Raw genomic sequence first — 16,398 nt, forward strand, 5'->3', positions numbered from 1 at the left:
ATAACCTAATTATTATTTTAATTGAATAAATTACATTTATAAATTAGCCCCGTATTGATGAGAAATAAAAAAAATTTTACATCATATATTATATACGTTAGAATTCTCTGGATGCACTGATTTTTAGCTCATTCTAAATCATTTCATGGTTAAAAATTTAAATTATGATTCTTAAGTCATATTCAAGTTAGTCAAAGTTTCATCACTAGATCTTAAATCATATAGAATTTTTAATTTAATTAGAACTATTATCTTTCTTCGTTCCTCATTTCTTCTAAATCGTCTGGACCTAATTAAGTCGATCAGAGCATCGAGTCGATTATAGATCGTTTATTTTGGATTGTATATCATTCGTTGTAATATTTTTTCATATTTGATAGGACTAATTTCAAGTCTTTCAAAAATTGAACCACTTATTACATTTAAAAAAAAAAAAAAAAATACATATATTTAATTAATATTCGAAGCAGTAAATTTCTTAAGAAGATTTTCCCTTTTTTTTTAATTTCCTTAAAACCAACTATCTCTCTCTCTCTCTTTATTTGCAAGATTCTCAATTCCAGAGCAGAAACACGAACGCCAACAGGCAGCTGGTCAAATTTTTTCGCCTCCCTTTTCTCACCGAACTATGCGCAATTTGCCTGTAACGCAATCCGACCGACCGACCACCACCGCCTCCTTCTCCCCACCTGCCCCTATCCATGAATATGCACGCTTTTTTCGGGGACGACGCGTGTTTCGCCACGCAACAGCTCATCCACTCCACACGGGTACACGGTTATATTCCGTTTGCGAATACAAAATCGAGGTAATTCGAAAGGAACCGTCGCGAGGCCTGCACGGGTTTGACGGACACGTTCGTTATCAAGGAATGTCGATATCCGATGTGTTTCCCGCGTTATGGCTGGCCAACGTCGCGTTCTCGTCTCCTGTCACTCACTCGTTCTCGTCACGCGTGTATTTTCCCTATGTCCACGAATTTTTGTTTCTGGTCTCGACGAATAACTAGTCTGAATTAAAATTAATCATTGCTTCGTAAACACTGATCAGATATTTTCGTATTTTAATGGAAGATCGAACTTAATTTCGATCGGATGATCGAAAAAGCAAATTTAGGAATTTTTTTGTTGAATTGTTTCAAAGTGTCGTTTGAATAATCTTCGAATAAGTTTCGAATGATCGACGATTTATACAACGAATCAGATATTTTTTGGTGGATGTTCCAGAATGCAAAATGTTCGAGGATCCATTATGGTATTTGCATGTCGAATGTCGTAGAATTAAGGAAACGAATTCGTTTGAGAGTAAAATTCTTAAGAATAATTCTCCAGAGTGGAAACAATGGTGTTGTCAATGGTAATTTTCAGTATGGAATTCGTTCTCCAATGGAGTGTTCAATAGAGTCGTGCATCTTAACCTAATCTAACCTAACCTAACCTGATCTAATCGTTCGTGACGTCATACGAACGACGTATCACGGAACATCTTGTCCGTGGTGTCGTGGTGTCGTACACGAATCGAATATAAATTAGAATATGAATTCTAAATTCTTGGTTTATTTTTTTGAATAAAATAGGAAAAAATAAGGGAAAGAGAATAGAATCGCTACGATTCGAGAATTATGAATAAAAAGTCTAGGATCTACCGTAATTACGGCTTTCAAAATTTGCAATTCCAATTCTCGACTCGATATCGATTGCTTAAATAGAACCCTCGAATTCAGAATGGAATGAAATTTCGAAAATTCGAATCTATCATTAAAATTTTTATTCGTCCTCGTTCGAGCTAAACAATTCGAAGATCAACAATCATTATACAATCATTTCACGTGTATATAAATAAAATCATTTAATCTTTTTAAAATAATAAAAATTAATCTATTTAATGAAGTCATCGATCCAATTGATGAAATTGAATTTCAACAATAACATCTGGAATCTGGATAATCAGAATAACCAGATTCACCTTGATATATATTAATCTCTAAAAAAATGTTGAGGAAAAAAATGTTAAATTTATTCCAATAAATATTATGGTAAATTGAACTTATAATCATTTAATAACAAACCAGTTACAATTAATAGGTATCGATAAATAAATCTAGAAACAATAGCAAAAACTACTCCTATTGAAAGAACATAATGGAAATAATCAACAACGCAATATTGTATCATAAAATAAATCCTAATGATCGGACAAAAATATTGAAACAGAAATATTTAAATTTAATTTTGATCCAAATTGAATAAGTTACTAACCAATCAAAAACTTCAATTCCATCATTCGTACAGCAATAATTATTGTGAAGTAAAATATATGCTCGTGTATCAACATCTAAATATGTAATCGGTCGAGTTAAACGGATGGAAACCGGGGAAACATTTAAAATTCGTAAAGAATTAATTCTATTCGATTAGGTCGTGAACTCGCATCACGAGACTTTGTATTCGTGTAGCACGGAATATATAGCAAAGCGTGCAGCGCCAGCAGCCGGTTGCACGCGAAATTAGAATTTTAAATCGCGCAGTTTAGCAAGAAAACATTTACGAAATTATTAGGCCGAGACGTCGCGTGTTAACAATTATGAATTGGCGTGTAGCAAGAAAAGTAAGTGGAAAACACGATTCCAATACGGTCGATCCGATGTTTCTCGAGGTATTTTCCGATTATGCTTCTGTACAGATCGAGAATGTGTACAGTTATCGGTTCGGGAAAGAAACTCGACGCACGTGTGCAACGAACACGTATCGACCGAATTATTTTCGCTTTGTAGCACAGAAGGAAAGAACGTTTCAAGTTCTTTCTCGTTCTCGATTATTTCGAGAAGTTAAAGTTTGTCGATTATCTCTCGTATCTATCTTTTTATTTTGTAAATATTATTCCCGGGGAATTCGTGTGTTTGACCGACTTGTTCAATTCTCGTCTGAACAGCTTGAATTTCTGTCCAACGAAATTTCATGAAAGGAGAGGAGTAACTATCCTGCATGAACCTTGGTTCTGATAATCGTACACTCTTAGTAGGTAAGGAAACTCTCTGGCAGAATTACTCAAAGCGTACCATAACGAATCGAAGGTATCCCCAACAATATTTCACCGTGCTTGCGTTAAATTAGACTCAGGTTGATTGTTTCCCAACTTTTTCCTAAAAAAAAAAAAAAGAAAAAAAAACTTTTATAACAGGCAAATTTAAAAAATCAAAGTTTTAATAACCTTTGGAAAATGACGTGATTAAATACGATTACATTTTTAAAAAAGAAGCTTGTCGAACAACGCGAAACGTTTCAATTTGTAAGTAGCTTAGCAAGTGCTTCCCCCTTAATAAAATCTTTCGAAAAAAAAAAACTAGATTCGCGAAAGGAAAAATTATCGGTAGTTAGAAGGAATTTTTTTTTAAAGAATTTTCCCAAGCATAGCTCAACTTCGAGGAAAAAGTACAAAAAAGTAAAAAAAAAAAATCGATACATCGAGTGGAAAAAGTTAAGGAAAATAAAAATGCTTGGAAGATGATTGAATCGGGCGCGATTTACACATGGAAACGAGGATTCTTTTAAAGCAGCTCCCGATGAAAGCGCTCAAAGGGCGGAAAAATGGCTAATAGCGTAGAAAAGTAACGTCTTTATGCCCGCCTACGCATCACCAATCTAATTCCTTAAAGTGATCCCTCTCGCTACGTTAAATCACTTTATCACACGTTCCTTTTCCCATGGAGTGTGGAATTCATTTTGAAACATGCTTGAAACGCGATGCAAGAGTCGAGAGATCGATTTCTCCTACTTTCCTCGATGTTAAGTCTTAAAGATTTTTTTCGACGTCGAAGCTGCTGCTCGCTATTCGAAAACTGGAAAGAAACTGGCGGGACGGCACAAAGGCAAGAGGGACCTTTATCCCCACTTCACACGTTTTGTTGCCAATGCTGACACCACACGGATACATGATGAGCTATAATTTGAACGTTCAAAGTCGTGAAAATTATTTTCATTTATGAAGTTACGTTAGGAAATATTTTATATATGCAATTATTATCTTAACTACTCGAACACAAAATTACATCTAAATTAAATTAAATTATCGTTACAAATCCTAATTAGCATATGAAAAAATTTTTATATTATATCAAATATGTTAGAATTCTTTGGATTCTATGCCTATTCTAATGCATTGATGTTTAGCTCATTCTAGATCATTTTAAGATTATAGTTAAAATTCTAAGTTATTAAGTTCTTTCTTCATACAAAGGTAATTAATCAAAGTTTATCTTTAGATCTTAATCACAGTTTAATTAGAACTATTATCTTTTTTCGTTCCTTACTTTTTTATGTTATTCAATGGAAATTATTACATATATATTTATCTCTATATGAACCGAATTATATAATTTTTAGTTTTTCATTTTTAGTAAAACTTCTAAGTCATCTGGATCTAGTTAAGTCGATTAGAGCATCGAGGTTTAGATACAGATTGTTATTTTGGATGACAAGCACCATGGTGAAGAAACAAAAAAGCACTCAATTTAATTCAATCAAATTCGCATTCCTTCCGCGACACTTCTTCCCAATAATAAACGGCATGTGTATGTTTGGCGGCCGATATCGATCAGTTTTGATCGATCTATTTATCGATCGTTTCAGCCTTAACTTCAGTTATAAAGAACTCGTTCGTTAAGTTTTGTCTTCGATCAGTTTCGATCGTATATGCAAATTGCTTCAATTAAAATTTCAATTAAAACTTTTAATTGTGAAGAATCGTTCATTAAATTTTTTTCTCCATCCGATACCAATCGATTCTGATTACACATAGGTTGGTCTCTTGCCACGTGATATTTTAATTATAAAGAATTGTTCGTTAAATTTGTAAATCTTAACGATACAATGTTGGACTATCTCTAGAAGATGCAATATATCTGATCGATTGATTACATACATATACGAAAATAGTGAAAAATTAAATACAATATGTAATAACTTTACAAAACGATAATTGATAAATTACAACAAGATTCCCTTCCATTGCAACAAACAGGTAAACCGATACATCAATATTCATTGTCAAATTTTGTAAATATATCCAAGCATATTCTAATTGAAATAAAAATAATCGCATGGATTTTGCAAACATTTCGCAGGATTGATACGGTTAACGATATACGCAACCACGATCGCTTTAAACTGACTGGGGCGCGGAGGAAAATTGGATTGCCGTCAAGGGTCGTTTTTCTCGAGAAAAATAAGGGTGGAGCGTGGAGGAGAAACTACCCTTTAAACGCTAACTTTATGCACCTCGTATTCGCGCTTTAAACACCCTCGAACCGTGATAAATTTCCCGATAAAGCAACATTTGTCACCGCGAGGTTACAAAGGCCGATCGAATTTATCCGGCTTCGTTTTCGAGGGTCGTGTAAAAAATAAAACGTGTGTTTCGTGCAAGCGAGATGCTTTGCATTACGAGGTTTCCATTTTCCATCCACGATTACTATGCTAAATATCGCGCGAGCAACGGGAGAATATTGTTTTTCTCCCCCCAATGCAAATAATCGTCCAAGAGGAGCCGCGATAGAGCAAGAAACGTACGAAATGGCGCCCGCCGCTATTGCACGCCAAGATTAAAATTTGAATTGCTCGCAGGTACAAGTATCTCGCTTATTCGTTTTCACACGAATAATTGTTTCGCGATATTAATCGATCTCGCCTTATTTACATATCCTATTACATCTTATTATCATTAAATTACAATAATTATCGTATTCTATATCATTTTTCATCGCTGTATCCTTGATCTCGAGACACGTAATTACAACGTCATATTTCTAAATCTAAAAAACGATTAATTATCCGCACACAAGAAATGATATTATTGGACTTGGTCACAGTCATCATCGCAATTACAATCGATCCACGCTACTCTAAATCCAGGAATAAAACAAAGAGAACGAGTGGTTTAACCATTGATCCACGCGATATTTTAATTAAAAAGAATTATTCGTTAAAATTGTATCCTAACATAATACAATGTTAGACCATCTCTAGACGATGTAACATATCTGATCGATTGATTACATACATATATGAAAGTAGTGAAAAGTTAAATACAATATGTAATAACTTTATAAAACGATAATTTGCAACAAGATCCCCTTCCATTGGAACAAACAGGTAAACCAATACATCAATATTCATTGTCAAATTTTGTCGCTCGTTAATCTTATTATCTCTATGTGTCTTATTCCATCATTCTATGAAACGTTTAAAAAGCGGGAAAGAAGTATGATCGTGTTATCCCTGACTATTTCTCGGAACGAAGAAGAGGCGTGGAACGACCATCACGGTAAAAAGGATGGAACGATCGATCACGGGGCGATTGGCGGCCGCTCTCGCGAGAGTTTTCACGATCATCTCGATAATGTTCTTCTCCTCGGTGACGTTCTCCTCCTCCTTCCACCCCGCCAACACCAAGGCGACCTCGGGGCTCACCACGCACTCCCTCTTCTCCTGATCGTACGTGTAGCCAAATTTGCAAACGCACTCGTAACCGCCGGCCATGTTCCAACACGTCTCGCCATCCTCTACGGAGCAACGGTGCTCGCCGCTCGCGCACTCGTTCACGTCCACGCAAAGGCCGAACCTCGCCGACCACTCGTATCCGGGCTCGCCGCATTGGCAGCTGATGTTGATCTGATTCCCGACCAAGCTCAAAAAATCTTGATTCTTCTCTCGGTCCAACTTGCACTCTCTGTTGCCTGTGAAAATGCGACGATTGAAAATATATTCGTTCGAAATAATATATATGTATATATATATATCGATTATTAACACGACAACTTCTCTTGCTAAATTTAAAAGTAAATCGTGTTAACGAAACTCTATAATGAAGGTATAAAATTAATTACGCCTTGATTCCATGAGAAATTATTATTTAACAAGTTGCTGATAAAAGCTTGCTGATTTTGAAAAAGTTATTATTCTTGTAAATATTATTAATTCTACGTGATCACATTGACATAAACATATTAATCTTGAAATTAATACGGCGATAAATATATGATTGATAATAATTGGAAAAATTATTAACGTGTTTAAATAAATTATCGTTAACTATAAGCGATCCCTAACTACCTGAGTTTAACATAATTTATGCCAAAATTATTGATCCATAACATGGAAAGCATGAACACGAGCTTCGAGCAACTAACTTCATGGATACACGTGTAAAGTGAATTTTTTACCAAAAATGATACCATTAATAAATAAATAAATTATCCCTATTAAAATAAGTATTAATTTATACTCAATTCAATAATTACAATATAAATATATATATATAACGTATAAAGATAAAACTATTGTATAAAATGTTAAATAATGAAAATCATCGATTTTCACTATTTTCATCTCATTTTACAACTATATAAAAAACTAATAATAATTCTAATTCTAAATAATAATTCTAATAAAAAATATATATATATATATCATGAAGAACTTATTTTGTGCATTGTATACGTGTATTGAATGCTTTTTCGATTGTGTGTGTGTGTGTGTGTGTGTGTGTGTGTGTGTGTGTGTGTGTGTGTGTGTGTGTGTGTGTGTGTGTGTGTGTGTGTGTGTGTGTGTGTGTGTGTGTGTGTGTGTGTGTGTGTGTGTGTGTGTGTGTGTGTGTGTGTTATTTTTCTTCACGATAAGTGGACCATATTAGTGCGAGAGTCGAGTCTTTCACAATGTCACAGCAGGTAATCGTGTCAGAGCACGACTTGTTCCCCATGAGACTCTCCTTCCAAGCGAGAAGGCCTCAGAAATCCTTTCCTGGTTCAAGTTTGGCGCGATAATAAACCAATAATATCGCGGTCAGTGGCTGACTCGCGATATTAGAAAAATTCCTCAAATTGGAAATGGATGGTGGTTCCATCAGCCAAGCTGAAATGTGTCGAAAATTATAAGCGTCGATTGTAACCTCAAAAATCTTCTAAGATCGGCGCAAACGATAATAATAGAAAAAAAGTTTCAAGAGGAATTTCTGTTCAAAAGTTTACGTAATTCAAACGTAAAGTGTCTTATATTACAACTCGTGCGAAATATTCGACGTACGGAATGATAAATGTAAATAATTCTCCTTCGTTTGGGATAAACAAAAAATTGAAATTTAAAGAAATAACGAAGAGAAATTTATCTTCTTCTCATTTCTGCCAATAATAAAAGATATAACGAAAGAGATCGTTAAAGAAGAGGCAGTGAACAGTGTTGCGCCAATTGTCCCTCGATATCTTGGAAAATTGCGGGGGAGAAAATTAGAGGCGGGAAGCGGGCAATCCTCTTACGAGATTTCTACGCACCTGGCTCGTTCCCAGCGTAACAGGGGTTGGCCTCCGACTGGTGGCAATCCGTCATATCCCCGATACGTTTCATGGGACAACAATGATCCGGGCAGAAGCTGTAAAGGGCGCAGGCATACGGTTCCGTGTCATCGGCCCTCGGGTCCCCCGTCGGCCGGATCTCGCAGTTCGCGTGATTGTCACACGGCTCCCCGAAAATGCTCAGCTCTGGAACGCCGAGCATCGTGTACCAGCACATGTAATAACTCACCGTGGTGCGCCACTGAAATCGTTCTGAAGTCAGAATATTTTTTTTCTCTCTCTCTTTCTCTCTTTCTAATTCTTATTCGCGATCATCTATTATCGACGGTTGGTATCAATGGTGTATTGTAATTAATTTACGAATAAAATTAATTTGATCGTTCAAAACGTGTAATAATAGTTACGAATAAATATCGAGCAACTTTATTCGAAATTTTCAAAGAGGTTCTCAATGCCCTACTTTCCAAACGTTAAATATTTTTTTTTTTTTTTTGAAGTGAAAATTGAAATCTTTCTCGTAGAGAAAGAACTTCGCTTAAAAGAAAGAAAGAAGGAAAAAAAAATTCATTTTAAAAAGAAAATTCTTATCGGTTAATCTTTCTTCCATTCTACTTTTTAAAACGAAAAGACGTCTTACTTGCCTATCGGACCTTCGAACGGCGGCATCACTTTTTTGTCACGCTCCATCGCGTTTAGACATTCCTTTTGAACGGACAGTATCTGCTGCATATTGTCGGATAGAACCCATTTCTGTTCATTTATAGCGGTGATGGTGTCGTCCTGCCGTTTCAACGCGGTCTGCTCGATGACGCCCTCCAGATATCTCAGACACTCGAGGAAACTCGCATCGCAGTACCTGTTGTCTCGCGAAAATTCCTCCGTTTTATTTATTTATTTTTTTCCACTCGCGGTTAATTCGGATACATTTCGACCGATCTTTCGCGGGCGGATATTTTTTAAACCGGTTTATCCGACGGAAATCGAAACCGGAATCGAATCACAATTAAAATATCGGTTAACCACTGATCAATTGATTTTTTCTTTTTTTTTTTTTAAGTTGCGCATCGTTCCAACGTATATAAATTGATAGCGAGTTGTTGTCGAGGATAGGAAACGTTTTTAAAAAAAATAATTCACTTTGCCTCGATACGTATCAATTAACGTGGTATATAGGATACAACATTTCGTTTCATCGTATCAATTACACAGCGATGCAGAATCGGTGGAGAATCGTGTCGGGTGGTTATCGTTTAACGCCATTTCAAACTGTATAAATAATTTCAGGGAACAAACGTGATGTGAACAATCGACGACGAATCGAAGGAGACACGCACAAACAATTCATCTAATAACCTTATTTCCAAATTTCCACCTATTTCATCGAATAAAAAAAAAAGTTGAATTTTCATTGCTAATTTTGGAATTCTCGAAATGATCGTCGAATTCGATCGATAAATCCATTATTAATTGTCCAACAACCTGTGCACCTCCCAATGCAGAGATCTGAGAGCCGGCTTGGGGAATTCCTCGTACGGTTTGCTCACCGCGTCCTCGTACCTCTTGTAGTAACGACGATCGAAATCGCCAAATTTGTGGCCACGAATGTAATAGGCGACGTCCCGTATAACCTTGTTCTTGTCCCAACTCGGGTCGAACTCCTCGGTTGTCTCTTCCACGTCGGGCACATCGGTTATCTTTATTTTCGGATCCATAACCTCTTCCGTCATCCCCACCTCCTCCATGTCCATCTCCGCCTCCTCCTCCTCCCTCTCCTCCCTCTTCTCCACCCCGGCCAACGTCGTTCCCTCCTCATCCGTCGCGTGGACGAGGCGAAGCGACGCGTCGAACGAGTGTAGTACAAAAAACGCGTACAATATTATTCTCATTCTCTTTTCTTCCTTCCTTTCTTTTCTCTCTCTCTCTCTCACACACACATGAATCTCCATATTTTCGTCGTCCGATTCTGCGTTGTTCTTTCGAGCGTGCGTTAATTCAAAAGTAAAGGTAAACGTTTACGTTACGAAGAAAACCATCGAGTCGAATTTCTCTCGAATCGAAAAAATGGAATCTGAAAATATGGAAATACGGAAGGAAAGAAAAACCCGGTCGAGCAAAAGTTTCTCGCTTTTCGACGATCATCTCCTCCCTCGCTCGATCTCTGTTTTTATAAAGCTCGCGTTAATTTTTCGCGTATAAGCTTTCATTTCGCGAAGCGAGGGAAGAATCGAGTCGTTTTTAATACTTTTTTTATTTTCGTACTTCGGCGAAGAAATTCGAAGATGGAAAAGTCGATCTATTTCTCCGTACGCAATTTTGCGACACGAATAGGAGAAAAACAAATCGTCCCTTCCCTGTCTTCCATTCCAGTTTCGAAAACAAATTTTGTTATACTTTTCTCGTATACGTATGAAATTGCCGTTTTTTCCTGCAATCTCTCAATTCGATCAAAATTCAACTTTTCGAATATTTTATTTTTTAAAAACAACTGTGAATGGGTTAAGATTTCGTATTCGATTAATTTTTGTAGCATTTCAAATTTTCAACTAATGCTAATCGTTTCTTAATCGATTTCTTGTAGGATGCCACTGTTATCTCTTCGTTATCTCTTGATTTCGTTATCTCTTCGTTTCTTTAGCTTTAACAAGCGCAATTTTTTCGCTTCACCCATTTGCACCAATTTTTGAATCTTAGATAGAATCTTCTTCGAAAGCTAACCTAATATCTCGATAACGTTTCGGTTGAATAGATACTTATACAAATCGATTCAAGTTCGATGCAAGCTAATGCTTTCGTTAATAATAAATGTCGATCTCGTAATTTCTACGATTGAAAAAACGATTGAAAAGAAGGAGAAAAGGTTCGGATCGGATCGAATCGAATCGAATCGGAGGTGAGAATTTCTATAAATGGGATCGAAAGCGAGGAGAGGTTTCGAATCGCCATCTGGCCGTCCACCTCGTTCGACACAAGCGAAGGAGGCGCTTTTCTCTTCTCCTCTCTCGCGGTCGTATTTCGCTCTTTTCTCAGATTGGCGAGCAAATGTTGACCCAGTTCCAGGTTCGGATCGGGCCGCCACTCGCTCTCCCGAAACTGCTGACTAGAATACGCGATGAGCGGCAAGTTAGGGCGGTTGTTACGCCTCCCCCGCCTTTCTCCCACGGGGCTCTGCCCATCGAAATTTATGCTCGAAATACGATTCTCCTCCGGAATACCTGCAAACTTCGTTTCTTTTTTTTAAAATTGGGGGGGGAAGAACTTCGATTCTTTCGAGATCTCGGGCAACGTGACAATTTCACACGGCGCGCGTGCGCGATAAATAATCGATATTTTCTTACGCTCGCTATATATATTTGAAAAAAGAAAAATTCTTTACACTTAAAAATAAAGTGTCTGAATCTGATGCTGTATAAGATATTGAACGTTGATTTTTAAAATGTACGAGTTAATAAGCACGAGCTCATAGTTCAAACGTACCATATTTTTATTTTGGAAAATCGAGTGGGCGCGGCGTAAAATAAATGAAACAAATATTCCCAATCCCAATTATTTTTATTCATTACTTTTTTTTTTTAACAAACGATTTATTCTCGCGATTCATTTGCTCGCATCGATTGTTTTGACGATCATCTATCCTCGTATTGAAATTACGACTACGTAATTATCGACGCAATATATATTTTTGAAAATTTGACTTTGATGAAAAAAAAAAAAAAACCAACCAACGTGCAATAAATTCGATATTTAAATACGCAATTTAAAGATAAGAATTTGAAATACGGGTATAAATCGACGGTAGTAATCTCGTAGCGGAGTTGAACACCAATCTAATAGGATAGCGCAAAACCGCATCGGGTGTCCGATATCGCCGGTTTTATCCGGTGTTACGGAATAGTAAATTAAATCCAAACAAGTGGATTACCCGTGGTTATATATATACCCGTATATGCACACGTTCCCCCTTGCAAAGAGGCGGAGAAAATTCGACCGTTTAAAAAGAATTTCAAGATTGCCCGAACGGAACATATTCGATTACCTCTCTCGTCAATTTGTATATACAAATATTGGATCCAATCCAAGGAAGATGGCCGATATCCTTCCTACGATTCAAATACAAAGCAAGACAATTCTAATCCAAGTATATTTTTAACCGTTATTTACGTTTGAATTTTTTTTCACAAAATATCGCTTCACGAATAGATTCCTAAGCTTTTCATATATACTTTACTAAAAAAAGAAGAAAGAGAGAAAGAGAGAGAGAAAATTCGCTTTCCACTGTTCGAACTGTGTTTGTAAGTATTTTCGCTCCGTGTTTTATATAAACGAGCATTCGTATCGAACGGGCGCGTATTGTCGAAAGGGGAAGGAAGACGCAGGTTCGAGAAGAGAAACAACTCGCGGAGATCCTCGGAGTGTTGGATGCGAGAATAAAGGAGAGAGGAAAAAGGCAACGACCGTGTGTAAGGGAAATCCATTTGACGATTGGAAGCGCACCTTTGATCCGCTTGGCCTCTCTTCCCTCATCCCCCTCCATCCTCCACCGCCTCGAAACGATCAACCATAATGGAGAGTGCGCCATTTTTGTCGAACGTGAGAAAGAGCGAGAAAGAGCGCTCCCCCCTCCCCCCTCCTCCCTCTAAGACGAAATCGTTTAAAACCGTTGCTCCACTCAAGGACATATCATACTGGTGGAAAGTGGTTCTTTTCCTTTTTCAGGATGAAGCTTCGTGGGACGAGATAATAATAATAATAATAATAATATTCTCGTTATATAATTATTATGACGAATCATGACGATATTATTACATCTAAATTAATGCAACATCTTTAACAACTGCCTGTTTTAATCAGTCGATCATCGTGTTCAGAATTCCTCTTCCATTCCCCAACTGACCGACCGAGTCGAAATAAATAAAAAATATCGATCGACGGTTTAGTCGAGAAGCTTGAACAGGCTTATCTTTATTGGTGAGAGAGTGAAACAGTGAGACGGAAAAGGAAAGATAGAGGCAACCGTTGAAATAAGATATACCGTTTCTTCTTCTTCTGTTTCGCACTTGAGTTTGGCCAACCCAAAGTTTGTTGACGTATAAAATAAAGGAAGGGGAAGAGAATTCTTCCTTCGGTTGAATATCAACGACAAATTAATGGGATCGAAAGGGAGAGGCGAGGGAGAAACGAAGTAGGGAGAAACAATCGCAGTGTCAGGCGTACGACTGATACGTGGCGACGAGAAAAGGGGAAATAAAGCGTGGCGTGCAGCTTCCGGCACAACAATGCGAAATCCATTTGGGAGATGACGCGCGAGCAGACCTGGCGGAAAAGCCCTCCCCCTGCCCCGGTTATTGAAACCTTTTGTACCTTTGATTGCTTTCAACTTCGCCATGCGATAAACTATCATCCCTTTCTCAACGATAAATTCGTTTCGCTCGTTAGGATAGGAGACCTTCGAACGAATTAAAATGAAAATTAAAATTAGAATTATTCCGATTATTGATTATTAATGATACAATTCGTTAACTCTTAGGACTCGTACAGGTCAAGTGTGGCTCGACGTCATATTTCTTACACCAACTTCAAGCTAGACTCGTAATTTTTAAAATAATTTAAAATTTTTAAATCTAATTTTTTTTCTTTCAAACTTTTGTAATGCTTTTGTAATACTTGATAATGAAAATTGAATTTGTTATAACGTCTCGAGTATAATCAATATTTCGTGCGAGTAAACGTTGCTTTCTTATAAAAGATTCGCGAAAAAGACAATTATTAAATCGAATTGAATTATCGTTAAAGTGTAATTTTCTGAATATTGCACAAATGTACTACCTGAATCGATGCTATAGGATCATCTACTGTCGCAGCACTGTGGAATTGTTTATATTACGAGCGAACGAATACGAGCCGTTGTGTTTGACCTTGGAGAGCGCGGCTGGCCAATCGTTGTTTTTCTCGTGAAAACGGGCTAAGAGGGAGTCGGAGGGGGAAACGATAATCGCGTTGGAGGCAGAGTCGAGCATCGAGCCGAGTCTTGAAAAAGTAAAACGGTTAAAAATTTCGAATAAAGTTACCTTAAGCAATCGCTTCGTTAAAATATGCTCGAACAACGTTTATTCGTTACAGCTACAGTCGATTCGCTTTTCGCATAACCTCGATCCAACTTTCCCTGCGATTATTTCTGATTATTGTTACGTTTCGAGCAACGTATTATCGAAGGCAACTCGTCCAAGTTAACTTTATTCGTAACTTCGACTATTAAATTTTGCTCATCGCTCGTTCGAGGACCAGTTTCGAAGAGGCAATAAGATCCTTGCTTTCGACTCGTGAATCGGCCGAGTTGCTTCTGCATTTTCCGTTTAAATTGAGAGTCTGGAAAACGTGCCTCCTCGTAAATTACTTACCGTTTTCGCAAGTCTTATAAATCTTTGTCTTTGACAATTATATTTGCTGTACGGTTATTTCAACCACAGAAACTGTGCCGGCATTTTCAAAGGATAAATCAAAGATATCGATCCTATCGATCTTATCCTATAAGTCATCCGATAGGCAAATACAGGCCCGAATAATTTAACGAAACAACGATAAAAACGAATTGAAATTGAAAATTATAAAATGAAAGAAGCAAATTGTAAGAAAATTGAAAGGAATAAAAAAATTGTCAACTAAAAGTTAAAAATATTATTATATATATATATCATGATATAAGATAGATTAGAATTAATCCATAAATATTAATGGCTATATTAAATAATCTGTTAAGTGACTAAGCGTTCGGTTGTACATGTCAGACGGTCGTAAACAAAATTAATTTTATAGTTTTGGAAATTTTGCAAATCAAATATGGCAGTGAAATAAAGTAGAAAGTTTCCACTTTATATGACACATCATTACATTTTGTGAATTTCCAACATGAATTAATCACTTAATCACTTAATTTAATTTAATAAACGAAAAATAAAAAGTAAAATTGAAATTATTAAACGCTTCTCGATAAATTTACATTTAATATTTCTCAACCATTCGAGATCTAACGATCTAGTTATCAATTAATTCTCTGCCTGTATACCTCGTTCGATTTTTCGTAAACGTTTAAGAAAAGGATTTAAAATTTCGATAAAATCATAAATTTCCCCACTTCTTTTTCACATTTTCGAACGAAAATCTTCGAAACTGCGATCCGTTTTAAAAGATTATCTCTGAAAGCGAATCTCGGTCGCGGACTGCGTTGACTTTCAAATCGAGCCATGAAAATTCCGCCACCAGTTTCCATGGTGAATGCGCGACTTCGACCCCCGCCAAAAACTTTTTTAAACAACACAATCGCGACAGAGCGAATATTATTATCATTTGTCATGCTGTTTCTTCTCGAACTTCGATTTTTAGGAAAATTTTTCGAAAGAAACGTCACGAGTTATTCATGGATATTCAAATAAAACAGTGCGATTTTTGTCTGACAAATAGCTGTCAAATGTACATACGTATATCATCAATTTTAATATTAAAGAAAACGGTCAACTACGTTGCACGCAGAAATAAAAATTTACCCGATTCCATCGTTAAGAATTTTTAAGGAAGACGAACGAATGTCTCGGTAGAATTAGAGAGAGAGAGAGAGAGAGAGAGAGAGAGAGAGAGAGAGAGAGAGAGGAGACGCCTCCGCATTATTAATTAATTTCCAAGGAGCGGGGATCAAAGATTTTCGTCGACTTTCTAACTTTCAGTTGAATGTCTGAAAAGCATTCGTTTCGTTTGCACGATAGATTTAGCCCAATACATCGAAAAATCTGAATATAAACTGTTATATTTATATTTATAAAATTATCATACCATTGCATCGTATGCGAATCTCGGAACTAGACGTTTAAAAATTAAAAAAAAACCTTGAATAATCGAGAGAGTCGTTTACGACGAATCATCGGAATCGAGTGGTTGGAAAACGAGCAACGATCTCGAGATTGAAACGATTATCGATATATCTGCGAGGAAAGATCGAAAGCGAGAACGATTTGATTACGATTCGTTAACGTTTTAGGGGCGAGTATCGATCGAGCGTCGCGCCT

The 16,398-nt window shown here is 36.8% G+C and overlaps 2 protein-coding genes across 2 annotated transcripts in view; one reads left to right on the forward strand and one right to left on the reverse strand.

Moving 5' to 3' along the window:
• LOC100863787 (zwei Ig domain protein zig-8-like) overlaps window positions 1–16,398 on the forward strand; it is a 119,910-nt gene that overhangs the window by 787 nt on the left and 102,725 nt on the right. The gene's annotated exons all lie outside the window — the stretch shown is intronic.
• LOC105735483 (uncharacterized) lies at window positions 4,978–10,931 on the reverse strand. The gene is made up of 4 exons (XM_012486699.3): window positions 9,824–10,931; window positions 8,986–9,200; window positions 8,324–8,596; window positions 4,978–6,733 (listed from the first exon to the last, which is right to left on the reverse strand). Exons 1-4 carry the CDS (start codon window positions 10,288–10,290, stop codon window positions 6,270–6,272), a joined length of 1,419 nt encoding a protein of 472 aa, XP_012342153.2. The 5' UTR covers window positions 10,291–10,931; the 3' UTR covers window positions 4,978–6,269.

This window comes from Apis florea, unplaced genomic scaffold (assembly GCF_048593485.1).
Source record: "Apis florea isolate Af1SG1 unplaced genomic scaffold, ASM4859348v1 contig_3203_pilon, whole genome shotgun sequence".
In the NCBI taxonomy this organism is placed as follows: domain Eukaryota; kingdom Metazoa; phylum Arthropoda; class Insecta; order Hymenoptera; family Apidae; genus Apis; species Apis florea.